This window comes from Pinus tabuliformis, chromosome 9, assembly GCF_031772625.1.
Source record: "Pinus tabuliformis cultivar Carrire ecotype Pingquan chromosome 9, CPIR1, whole genome shotgun sequence".
In the NCBI taxonomy this organism is placed as follows: Eukaryota; Viridiplantae; Streptophyta; class Pinopsida; order Pinales; family Pinaceae; genus Pinus; species Pinus tabuliformis.
The window spans coordinates 436,386,410-436,400,302 of record NC_142307.1 but is presented as its reverse complement, the minus strand read 5'-3'; the positions used below and the strand labels follow the sequence as shown (position 1 = coordinate 436,400,302).

The 13,893-nt window shown below is 41.1% G+C and overlaps 1 protein-coding gene across 1 annotated transcript; it reads right to left on the bottom strand.

The window, feature by feature from the left end:
- Positions 1-584: 584 nt before the first annotated feature.
- LOC149149038 (uncharacterized) lies at positions 585-4,227 on the bottom strand. The gene is made up of 6 exons (XM_089442365.1): positions 3,892-4,227; positions 2,929-3,750; positions 2,597-2,703; positions 1,698-2,122; positions 1,377-1,595; positions 585-676 (listed from the first exon to the last, which is right to left on the bottom strand). Exons 1-6 carry the CDS (start codon positions 4,225-4,227, stop codon positions 585-587), a joined length of 2,001 nt encoding a protein of 666 aa, XP_089298491.1.
- Positions 4,228-13,893: the final 9,666 nt, after the last annotated feature.

Below are 13,893 nucleotides of genomic sequence, written 5' to 3'. Positions count from 1 at the left end.
GGTCCTTACCAGACATGGCGGTTTATTGAGGGAGTTCTCTGCTCCCAACATGCGCTATCTAGTCCTTACCAGACATAGCGTTCAATGCCAAATTGCAACTTCTCCAGAGCTCTGCTATCTGGTCCTTACCAGACGTAGCAAACCTTTTTTTTGTTTCTTTTACCCTCAAGTATCCTTCCTTCATGGGGCTCAACCGCCATCTGAAGGTAGTTAGGGTTTCTACCCTACCTGACAGATGTCATCTTTTGGTTCTAATACCCCTCTGAAGGGAAATTCTTTAATCATTAGAAGTTAGTTTATTTCCAAGCCATACTCGTTGGCACCAGGCAATTATAACTATATTTAATTGAAACAGTAACCACAATAGTAATTATCCCGTTTTACCAAACATAACTATAACAATAGTTAACTTTACTATTTTTAATTTAAACTCTAGCAATTAACTGGGGCGTTACATCTCCCCCTCTTGAAGCTCAACATCGTCCCAATGTTGTTCACCCATAAACAGTTCGGGGTTATTTACTTTCATGCTCTGTTCATCCTCCCAGGTGGCCTCTTCTGGCCCAAAGTGCTGCCACTGCACTTTAACCTGGGTGATTACTCGCTTCCGCAGCACGATCCTTCTCCGATCTAGTATGCTCACCGGCTCGACTAGGAATTCTCCTTCCGGTTCCACCTGAAACACACAACAACCTGGTCAGTGTTTTCCTGGAAAATACTTGCAATTTTAAGCTTCTCACAGCATCTACATACCTGTATGTCCTGCCAGCTAATTATATGTTTAGGGTCGTAGACATATCTTTTTAAAACTGACACGTGGAAGACATTATGGACCCGGATATGGCTGGGTAGGGCTAGCTGATAAGCTACCGGCCCTATTCGAGCTAAAATCTGAAAAGGCCCACAGAAACGGGGTGCCAATTTGGCACACCCATTCCATTGTAAAGCACTTCTCCTCGCTCGAATTCTAACATATACATGTTCCCCCACTTGGTATTCCCTAAAGGTCCTTTTTCGATCTGCAAAACTCTTCTGTCTGTCTTGAGCCACTTTTAAGTTAACCCGCACTCTCTTAACCATTGCCTCCATCTCTTTTAACATTTCGGGACCCAACACGAGTCTGTCTTCCGGTCCACTCCAACTGGATGGCGTGCGGCATTTCCTACCGTAAAGTACTTCAAAGGGGCTCATCTGTAAAGATGTATGATATCCATTATTATAAGCAAACTCCACTAGATGCAAATACTCTTCCCATCGAGTGGGTTGTTGCATCACATAAGATCTCAACATGTCCTCCAACACTTGATTCACCCGCTCAGTTTGTCCATCAGTCTGCGGACGGTATGCAGTGCTAAAATTTAACTGAGTTCCCAGACCTTCAAACAGGGTCCTCCAAAACGCTGATGTAAATTTGACATCGCGATCGGATATTATAGTTTTTGGCAGCCCGTGGAGCTTAAATATGTTCTGCATAAAAATATTTGCGATTTGGGCTGCACGATACGTAGATTGTACTGGTATGAAGTGGGGTGTCTTGCTAAGTTTGTCCACTACAACCATAATAGAGTCATTGCTCTTCTTGGACTTCTGTAACCCTGTAATAAAATCCATGGTAATAACTTCCCATTTCCATTCTGGTATGGGTAATGGTTGTAACAAACCCGCGGGATGTTGATGTTCAACTTTAATTAGCTGACACTCTATGCATCGCGCCAGATATTCCGTTACGTCCCTTTTCATGCCTAGCCAATGATATTCCTTTCGAAGCGAAGTGATTAACTTTTGATATCCCGGGTGTCCCGCGTAAGGACTTTTATGATTCTCATCCAGAATTTTCCTCTTAATATCACCCTCGTCGGGTATACATATTCTTTTCTTGTAACGTAAAAGACCTGCCGCGTCCAACTCATAACCTTGTTGCATGATATGGGTGTTTGAATTCTGCACAAGCTGTTTCTTTTGCTGGTAGATTTGATCTCTCTCAGCTGCCTCAATAATTTCTTTGCTAAGGTTAGACCGACCTTCACTAAGACCAATTTCATAAAGACAATGCGCTTTTCGGCTTAACGCATCTGCCACCCGGTTCTCTTTCCCTTTTAAGTGTTTGATTTCAAAATCAAAACTGCCCAAAAAGTCCACCCACCTAGCTTGTCTAGCATTCAAAGTTGGTTGACTTAAGTAGCTAGTTAAGCTGTGATGATCTGTCATCAATAAAAATTTCCTTCCCACCAAATAATGGTGCCACATTTTTAGCACATGTACAACAGCAGTGAGTTCCAGATCATAGGCTGAATACTTCTGTTCATGTTCCTTCAATTTTCTAGATTCGTACATGATCACCCTCCCTTCTTGCATCAACACCCCCCCTATACCTTCTTTACTGGCATCCGTGCAGACCAAGTAATCTTTTTCCGGGTCTGCAATGCTCAGCACAGGTGCAGTAGTGAGCAAGTGTTTAAGTCACTCAAAGCTCTGCTGACACTCCGCTGTCCACTTAAAGATTTTCCCCTTCTTTTGCAAGGAGGTGATGGGGTATGCAATCCTGGAAAAATTTTCCACGAACCACCTATAATATCCAGCCAACCCCATGAAAGACCTGATATCAGCCACGTCCTTTAGTGTTGGCCATTCCATTATGGTTTTAATCTTTTCAGGGTCTACAGCAATTCCTTCCTTGGTGATGATGTGCCCCAGATACTGGATCTGCTTTTTATAAAAGTCGCATTTGCTGAATTTTCAATATAACTGATGTTCCCGTAGAGTTTTTAGCACCAGTCTGATATTCTCTTCATGTTCTTTAATATTCCGTGAGTATATCAGTATGTCATCAATAAAAACTAAAATGAATTTATCCAAATACTGATGGAAAACACTATTCATGAGGCACATAAACATTGCGGGTGCGTTGGTCAAGCCGAAAGATAGTACCACGAACTCATAGTGTCCATAAAGGGTTCGAAAAGAAGTTTTAGCTACATCCTCATCCTTAATTTTGATTTGATGATAACCAGATCTCAGATCGATCTTTGAAAATATCGTCGCCCCTTTCACCTGATCCAACAGTTCATCGATATGGGGTAGTGGATATTTTTTTTTCACTGTCAATTTGTTCAGCTCGCGATAATCTATGCACATACAGAGTGTTCCATCCTTCTTTCTAACAAACAATACCTGGGCTCCCCAAGGAGATACACTGGGACGGATGTATTTCTTGTCCAACAGTTCCTGCAACTGCATCTTTAATTCGGTTAGTTCCGGCACACTCATCCGGTATGGTGCTCGAGACACTGGGGCTGCTCCAGGCACCAGCTCTATGGTAAAATCCAAATCTCTTTTAGGGGGCAATCCTGGTATTTCCTCAGGAAACACATCTGCGAATTCCTGCACCACTAGTATGTTTTCCAGTGCATTAACTTTATCTTCAGATTTTGCATGACCCACTTGAACTGCATATACTTGACACTTTTTCCGGATGCATTTAGCCAGTTGTGAGGCAGTAATTGGTCGAATCTGAACTGGCTTCAGAATACCTTGAATTTCCTGTTCATTTCCCATTTCATCCCGATAGGAGATTGTCTTGGTTTTGCAGTTTATTATGGACCACCGCCTTTCCAGCCAGTCCATTCCAATTAACACATCATAAGAGCCGAGAGGAAGTACATTTAATTCTGCTGTCACTGTCTGTCCAGCTATCTTTAATGGACAGTTACTGACCTTGGCCAGCACTCGCCTTTCGGCCCCGATAGCTAGCTGGACCAACCATGGACTCTTAAACTTAACAGATTGTAAATTACAGCTTTCCACTATTTTGGGGCTAACATAACTTAATGTAGCTCCTGGGTCTACTAAAACAGAAACAGTTCGATCAAAAATCTTACCTTCGAACTCTACCATCATTGGCTGGTAATCAGCTTGACGGTCTTCGAGAGCAGCATTTATTCTTGGTATGGACCGAGCCACATCACCCACTGTAGAAGCTTCATAAACCTGGGACAACTGATCACTACCCTTTCGGTGAGGACAGTTCTTGATATAATGTGGCCCACCACAACCCCAGCACTGTACTGGCGGTCTCACTGCCCCCTCATTATCACTTCTGCCCGGCTGCTCGCTATATTTGGGCTCATTAGGTGGTTTCATTCGGAGCTGATTTCTAGTCTGACTCCTACTGCTGGGCCCTTTTGAACCTCCTTTGCTGAAACTTCCACGAGTTCCCTTAATTCCCATAGTGGTTCTGCTGCCCTTTCTATCCACCCAACGCTTTCTAGAGCTATCTCCCCTTTGTTTATTCTACTGATAACATATTCTAGCTTTCCGAATCGCTTCATCCATGGTCTTCGGGTTATCAAATTCAATCCTTTCCCGCATTGTCTGGGGTAAACTGCTAACAAACCGCTGCACTTTTGCCTTTTCCTCCCGAATGTATGGTACGTAACGGAGCAGGGATGTAAATTTGGTAATGAATTCATCCATGGTCTGCTGCCCAAGTCGCAGATCATGGAATTCCCGTGCTTTTTCATCGTAAAAGCGTTCAGTCAAGTATTTCTCCTTGAAGTATTTCTGAAAAATTTCCCAAGTTATATCCTGTTCGCTCACTCCCCGCACCATCTTAACTTCCTCCCACCATAATGTAGCTTTGGCCTGTAACTGGAAAATAGCCAGTCGTGCCTTAAGATGGTGGTCATATTCGTAAACTTGGAAATATTTGTTCATGTTTATTAGCCAGGCTTCCGCAGCCTCCTCGGACTCCCCATCAAAATGCGGTGGCTTAATCTTCCGAAACTCTCCTTGTAGTTCTATCCGCTGCCTTTTTGAGGTTTGATGCTCAGAAGCATTGTCAGATTTCTCACCTCGGGCCTCCGCCCTGCCCTCTGTTTCATCCTGATCAGTATGGTAATCTGGTTCTTCTGATACATGCCTTTGCTCCGGACTGGGGTTAGGCTGGTGCTGGTTTTGTTTATCTGATAAACTTTTCAGAATCCTTTCCTGCTCCATGGTCAATCTGGTATTGTCCTCTCGTAAACGAGCCATCTCGTTCTTCAATTCTTGAACTGTCTCCAGTATGGTCAAGTTGGTGTTGCGTGTCTCCTCCCCTAGCTGCACCCAAATCTCAGGATTTCCCTGAGGGTGGTTGACGCTGTCTGGTCTGTCCACATTTCCATGAGGAGCACTGCTTGTTCTCCTCATTTTGCCGTCACCTGTACAAAAGTTTAGTTTTCTTTTCCACAGACGTTACATGTAATATATCATGGAATAATCCTTACTTGCTCATTAATTCAATTAATCATATCAGTTTCTCAGTTACTCTTAGCCCGAGGTCACAGAGTTGCAACCTCGCTCTGATACCACTTGTAAGACCTCTACAAAGAAATTTTTTTTTTTATGACAATTTCACATATATACATATTTATTTTACTTTACCTAAGGTGGATTACCCCTGGTAACTATGTTCGTAACAATGTTATTATCAATATTTCACCTTTACCATGCTCACACATTTAAATGGTTAAATCCAGCACTTGATATTTATATCCGCAGCAATCGTTTTATCGTGTGCATTAAGGGTTAGGCAATATGCATGTTTCGACATTCCGTGGAATATTATAGTGCTTGGTCGAAAGTAATATGTGGAACCTTTCCGCAGTCCCGAGAAATGTACAGGGAAATCTTGGTTACACTTTCTATTATCGTTGAATGATTTATTGCGTGATCTGAGTTCTCGGTCCGCATTACTGCAACTACCATTATCGTATCCCATCCGTATACGAGGGTACCCGTGCCAACTCCTCGTCAGCCGGGTTTGGTTTTCCGATTTCGCTGAGGAATTCACCTCCGGCAACTTTTCCCGGTCACCAACTTGGCATTCGGGAGCCAGGGCTTTCCTATGGTGTCCATCTGGCGTGCATCCAACCAGCTGGCTTGGGCTGCAACCGGCCAGGACTGCTCCGAATACCAATGCTACAAGCGGGGCTTTATTGTGCCTGGCCCTTGGCACGTATGAGCCATGTGACAACAGACTTTGGAAAAATCCCGCGCCCATTTCAACGGAGGAGATGAGGTTCACCAGATCAACGAATATTATTCATCCAGGTAAGGGTAACATGCTTAAAGGGTTATTTCCATATCGCATTTGGCATTTGCAAGCCATTTTCACTTGGTTCCCGGTCTTGACAGGTCTCTGGCGATTGGAATTCCATTCGGCGCAGACCATTTGCGCATCCAGCCGAGAAGGGGTTAAGGATTCCACTGTTATCCATGGCCGCGGTAACACGCCTTTCATACCACAATATTTCTCTTTTGTTTTATGGTTTGGCTTTTGCTGGTTTTGTCGCGGTTCTGACATTCGTTTCCTTTCCTTGCAGGTGCAGAATGTGGGCATCGAGTCCTGGGCATGGTGGATGCTACTTCGTCTGTTCTCGTCCATTTCCTGGTAAGGGAATACTGACGACTTAAAAGCAGAAACTCAAGGGTAACTTCTAAAATTGCTTTCGGCTGACTCGTTTGAGCTTTGGTGTTTTTCCTTTTTTTAATCTTGTTCTGAGTCACTCCTGGAATGTGACTGTAATGAAGTCCCCGCTCTGGTTTTCACCGTGACAACTTGGGAACTTACCCATTACTGGGGTATCGATATTGTCCATTCCGGACTGCGCTTACTGGACTGCGCTTGCTGTATTGTATTTGCCATATACCTGATACAGGCCGAGGGTTTTGTCCTGGACATTTATGTTGTCATTGGACGGTTGCAACTATTTGTAATTTCTCGTCTGGTTAATGTGTTTATTTGTACATGCATATCAAGGTGTTACAGTTTATAAAGGTTTTTGGACTTCTGTCGGCTAATACCGAACTTTCCTTTAATATAATATAAGTATATTGTTGTTCACAAGAGTTTTTCCTTGCATATGCTGGATTCGTAGAACTTCTGTTAATTCCTACTTCTCGGATAGCTTTGTTATCTCCATTACTTACATGCTATGTATTCTTGTTTAATAATGACTTATGTTTTCTTTTTAAGTGAGCATTTGTCGGTTTCTCTACCCTGTCTCTTTCGGTCACTACCGCCCACTTCACCGTGGGGTTCCATCGTTAAAAAAAAAAAGGAACATTGGTACAGGGTAGCTGGGATTCGGGTGTGGTTACCAGTTACCCTCCCTATCTCGTAATATGTGTTTTTCTTTTTCGTTAATGCATGAATTTTAATTCTTGAACAAACTTCTGTATTTAACAGAATCCCGCAGTCACTATTTTCAAAAGATGAGTAAGTTAATGCAGGCCTGTTTAGTTTTGTCGTTCTGCTTTCTTTCCTTGTATTCGAAGGACTGTTCTATGGATTCGCACACACACACACACACACAGATATATATATATATATATATATATATATATATATATATATATATATATATCTAGTTTCTTTCTGTCATTAAATGGCTTATAGTTTGAATAGATTTCCGTTTCTATAACGATTGCATACGGAATTCTTTCTTAGTATTACTTACGCATTTTACTCGGTAAACATTCCCAGAGAAAGGGTTGTCGACCCTACTCCTCTCTAGAGTTTTCATTTCTTCCTGTTGCACTATTCTTTCTTTATGGCAGTCTTAAAGGAATTTCCCTCTTTTCTAAGATGAATGTTTAACATATTTCAAGTCTTTATTCTACTTGCATTTACCAAAAGATATTTTCTTATACTGTTTACAGTTCTCTGTTCTGTCAACAATATTTGTAATTCAATTATCAGCATATACTCAGACTACCAGCTTTCTGTTGTACATACCTGTTCAGAGGCAAACCTCTGAGTGCGCTTGTCTTCCTCCCGACCTTAGGAGGGTCCTTCTCGACCTTCCACCCCCAAGCACCCAGCAAGATTCTTGCTATCTGCAACTCTTTGGCACTGCCAAAGTTACGCTATCTGGTCCTTACCAGACATGGCGGTTTATTCAGGGAGTTCTCTGCTCCCAACGTGCGCTATCTGGTCCTTACCAGACATGGCATTCACTGCGAAATTGCAACTTCTCCAGAGCTCTACTATCTGGTCCTTACCAGACGTAGCAAACCTTTTTTTTGTTTCTTTTACCCTCAAGTATCCTTCCTCCATGGGGCTCAACTGCCATCTGAAGGTAGTTAGGGTTTCTACCCTTTCTGACAGATGTCATCTTTTGGTTCTAATACCCCTCTGAAGGGAAATTCTTTAATCATTAGCAGTTAGTTTATTTCCAAGCCATACTCGTTGGCACCAAGCAATTATAACTATATTTAATTGAAACAGTAACCACAATAGTAATTATCCAGTTTTACCAAACATAACTATAACAATAGTTAACTTTACTGTTTTTAATTTAAACTCTAGCAATTAACTGGGGCGTTACACTTTCCCTTGCTTCAGATTCACAAATACAAAGTCTTGCTTCTTTTGTTTAAACTTTTTCTTGATCTTGACGGCATATCAGTATACCGTGTCGAACGAGGAGATGTCCGAGAAATCCATCTCGTCTTGGATGCACCTATGTAGGCATCTGTGGTACTTGAGTACCAAATTCTTCTTATAATCCTTGATACCAAACTTTGTGAAAAGGGTATGAAAAACATTGGTAAGCTCTAGCACAACTTGGTCCCTTCCCTGCCACAGCGTGGTCCACTTTATGTATTTATCCTCACAGCTCCCGACAAGGTGGTAGTGCTCCTTGATGGTGTCCCAAAATGAATACCAAGTGGTTGCGGCTGAAAATTGTGAGGTTGTAATTTCATCCTTCTACTCACAGTAGGTTTCCCACCAATCCTTGACATGGGGGGCAGCTTTGAGAAGAGAAAATCTAATCTTTTCCCAGCTGGAAAAAATCATGAACAAAGAAATATCCTTCTAGCATATTTAACCATTTATCTAACACTTTTGCATCTATTTGGCACTCAAATATGAGAATTTCAAATTTTACTTGTATCTTTAAAGGAGTGGTTCCCCCAAAGTGGTTGCTAGATGTGGATATGCTACTAGTGGGTAACCGTTGAAGGATCTGGGTAAAGGTATCCATCATCACGTTCCTTTGTTTCTCCAGGGCCTCCTCGAGCAATATTTTGATAGGATCTCCTACTCCCTCGTATTTATTTTCTTCCCCCATGGGTAGTTGTCAGGGTTTGCGAGGCTGATCTTACAAGGTTCAATGAGATCTAGCCCTAACTCGTTATATCCTAACCTCATTGAGGACATAGAAAGAAAAATAGAGAAAGAGCAGACCCCTCTGATACCATTGATCCAGATTTAAACAAGAAAGAAAAAAATACAGACATAACCATAAATACAAAGAGGTAGCAGAAATAACACTTCATTTCATTAATATCAAATATTGAAATATGCTTACAAATAGAATGGAAATAAGACTAGCTCGACTGATGGTAGCTTATCTCTGAGAAGAGATGTGGAAGATACATGCCTCTGAACTATGTTACAATGAAGCTAAAAGGCCTATTTATTATTTATAAACAATAGAAAACCCTAAACATCCAAAAAACTAACCCTAGGAGATGAAGCACCAAACTATGGGCCCCTTTTGGGTAAATTGGTACATCAACTCCCCGAGGTCATAACTTTGGCATACTATCTCTGTTTGGCACGCACAATACCTCATTAGAAATATATGTCCTTGGACTGCAATTTTTTAATGACAAACATTCAACCACTAGCCATGTTAATTCCACTTTCCCAAAAAACATCATTTAGGGCCTCAAAACGGCTCTGGATGTTGAGGCCTGAAAAACTGCCAAAAATAGTAAATTGTGCTACGAATAAGGAAACTAAAAAACTGAAAGAAACAATGGTGGGGGTCCAAGTGAATTAGGAGGGTGGCCACCAATAACTACCTGGATCAGATGACCACTCATCCTGATGCTAAACATTGTGCTCGACTCCTGTGGGCACGAGACATCGGGGTGACCACATCTTTACAAGAGCGATCCAAAATTCGGCAGCATATACGAGACACTCTTGGAAGGGAAGAAATTTCCAAATTTTCACCTTTAGGATTCATTGCTATGCACATTGGGACACATATGTGCTCTTTTAAGTGAGCATGCCAAGATGATTTGGGAGGTGCACTGTAGTCGGGTCATTGGACATTTCAGAGTAGAGAAAACAGTGGTGTATTGCAGAAGTATTTTTATTGGCTGAAACTTCATTAGGATGTTGGGAAGTACATTAGATCCTGCAATGCCTCTGCCATTTCCAAACCAACCATCAAGAAGCAAGGCATGTATTCTCCTCTACCTACTTCTATTCAGCCTTGTGAATCTATCTCCATGGGTTATATGTCGGACCTACCTTCTACTAAGGACGAAAAAGATTGTGTTTTCATGGTCATCAACAGATTCTCTAATATGGCCATCATGGAGGCCTTCAAGAAGAGTAACACAAAAATGGCCACTACTAAGATCTTCTTTGAGAAAGTATGGGTACACCTTGGGATCCCACAATCTATTATCTCATATCGGGACAATAGATTCTTGAGTGCACTTTAGTCAAGTCTCTAGTCGATGCTAGATAAAAATATTACTAAGGCCATGAATTTCCATCCCCAAACTGATGGCCAAACAAAGGTTGTGAATAAGATGATCATACACATTCTGTGCATGTACAACTCAAAGCATATAAACACATGGGATGAAAGTATCCCCTGTGTCCAACACAGCTACAACAGAGCTCTCCAAAGCTCAACAGGCGACAACCCCTTTCAGGTAGGGTTTGGATTTCAACCATTATGCCCCATTGATGTGGCCATACCATTTGCTGCCACTTAGGTAGATTTGGCTCATGTGTAATCCGAAGTTGAAAGGGCTAACAACTTTATTGAGTGCATTCAACACATCTGATAACAGGTCCATGATATATTGGATAAAGCTAACGCTAAGAAAAAGCAACGCCATGATCGACATTGAGCGCCACATAAGTTCCAGATGGGAGACAAAGTTTGACTACATTTGCAGAAGGAGTGCCTTGTTGGATCCCACCGCAAGCTTTGCCCACTCTGATATGGGTCATACACAATTACCAAGGCCATTAGTGACAATGCCTTCAAGCTCAGCATCCCACCGTTCTTTGGTCTGCACCCAGTGTTCAATGTCGATAATCTTTGGCCATACTTTCCAACATTGCTTGACACATCTGACCTTGCAGAACAGTTCACACCTATAGAGCTTAACCCGGAATGCATGGAATAGACCACAACTGATCAAATCATGGACACACAGATCAAGAACAATCGAAAATAGAGGATACCACTATATCGAGTTGTCAGAGTAGGCCAATTCCTTCACCAAGGAAAATGGCTAACCAGGGACCAAGTTCAACAAAAGTTTCCTTATCTCATTGAGGAACTCAACCTAATGGGGACCATTGCTTCCTAAGGAGGAGGAATAATTCGAGTGGATATTGGTGGCCACCTTCCTATTCCACTTGGACCCTCACCATTGCTTCTTTCATTTTTCAGTTTCTTTAATTTTACCACAATTTACTATTTTTGCCAGTTTTTTGGGTCGTGAACTTCCTCACCCATTTTGAGGCCCTAAACAAATTTTTTGGAAAAATGCATTTAATTATTGCTATGGAAATCACATTAGTAGTTGTATTCCTTGGAGATATATTTCCAACGAGGCATCATACACATCAAATAGAGATAATATGAGCAAGTTACGACCCTGGGAAGTTGGCTGCCCAACTAACCCCAACGGGGCCCATAAACTCTTGGTGTTACATCTCCTCGGCTTAGGGTTTTAGTTTTTTAGGGTTGTCTCTTATTTTTAAATAATAAAAATTCCCTTGAGCCTCATTGTAACTCAGCTCAAAGGCATGTAGTCACCACAACTCTTCTCAGAGATAACCTACCATCACCCGAGCTATCTTATTTCCATTCTATTTCTAAGGATAGTTCGATATTTTTATATTAATGAAATGAAGTATTTTTTCTGCTGCATGTTTGTGTTCATGATTATATCTTTATCATGTTGCATTCTTGTTTAAGTTAGCATCAACTATGTAGGATCAAGACTGTATTGAACATGTGGATTATTCAAGTTCTTCATGGTTCCCACGACGAGAGAACAACTTGAGTTATTGCAGTGCTTAATCATTTGGTAGGATGTGGATTACAAAATGTTCATGTTTGGTGATCAACAACTCGAAATAGAGATCTCCGACATGTATTTCATCACTGGGCTGTCCAGAAAGGGACAACAGGTGCAATTATCTGGATCATGTACTGGAAGAGAGAGAGAATATATATGATCATTGCAAAGCATTTTCCAAGGGCCAAGAAGACCAAAAATGGGAAAATTGGCATAAGGATCATTACCAACATCCCAGTGTGAACAATCTTGCCTGCTATGGCTCGAATGGATGAGGCACAATCATTGCATGAGGTAACAAAACTCTCATTTCCAGTATGCGATAAAGTGTCTAAATCCCATAGTTTTCAATTGGTGTGAAGCTTTGTTAGTGTGTATGAGGTGCCAACTAACCAAGTGCAAGTTAGGGAATCTAAAACAATTTGGTTTTAGATCTGTTTTGCTGACGTCATCCTAGAGCATATGTCATTGTTCTGCTATCAATGGTTGGAATTGGATCCACCAGTGCCAAGAGATCCATGATAACTTAGATGGGGAGAGTTGATGCCTCAACATGGATGTCGTCAACGAATGTCATTATCTCTATCATTTTTGGATGGCTGTGTCAGAAGCTAATAATGGTCAATGATTGGGCATATGCAAGCATGGATTTATTAGGAGATCTGGATCTTCCACTCCCTCTAGGGGCATAGTGGACTGATTCAGGGAAAAAGCTGTTTTTGAAAATTTTGAAGTTTTTATCATTTTTTTTATATACGTGTACTAAGACTTATAATGATGTGCAAACGTTGGATGAGAGATAGCTCCATGGGTTTCTCCAATAGCTAGGCAAGTGACATGCCATATTGAGTAGGCTCCTCCATATGTGGAGGGAGGATATCCTGTCCTCGAGGTAGAGTGTGACCTGGAAGTTTTAACCAGGGGGATTCCGGAGTATGCCTCGATCGATGAGGTGCCATTATGCTATGAGAGGCACACCATAGGGGTTTCTGCTAAACTACATTAGTTGTTGGGATGAGTTGTTAGAGTTGTCTTGTGTTATCATGAGCACCATGTGGGCGAATAACGAACTTCTAGTTTACATTCTACACTATGTAGGCTTATAAAGCCATGTGTCTCAAGACACAAATTTTGTTATTTTGATTTAGAAAACTCTTTCGGAAAGAATCATTATATATATATATATATATATATATATATATATATATATATATATATATATATATATATATATATATGTTTTCCAATTTACCATGTCTGATATGTGATGCTTTATGATTTACAAGTTTCGCAAATGTCTATCTAACACATAGTTAGCCAATCCATCTGTTAATGTGTTCATGCATCTTGGAATGTGATGATAAGTAACAAATCAAATCCTTGTTCCAATAAACGAAATTTAAAATGCATTCTAAAAATTTGAGAGTTTCTAACTTAATATTTTCCATAAAGTGTAGCATAATGAGCTGCAAATCAATTTTTACGATGAACTCTCTAATGCCAAGAGTGATAGCTTCTGACAAAAGTTCAATGAACGCACTATATTCGGCAATGTTATTAGTTGACATCTGACCTAAAAATATACCTTGTAAATTCACTAACTCACCATTAGGGTTATATATTACCCATGCAACGAAATATAGATTTCGTGTACTACGAAAAGCACCATTAGAGAAACCGACGTAATGTTTGGATGACATCTGCAAACCAAGTAGAGCATGAGGCAAGCATAGGAAAATGTTTAAAAAAGTAAACTAACACACCAAAATCACACTGCACACT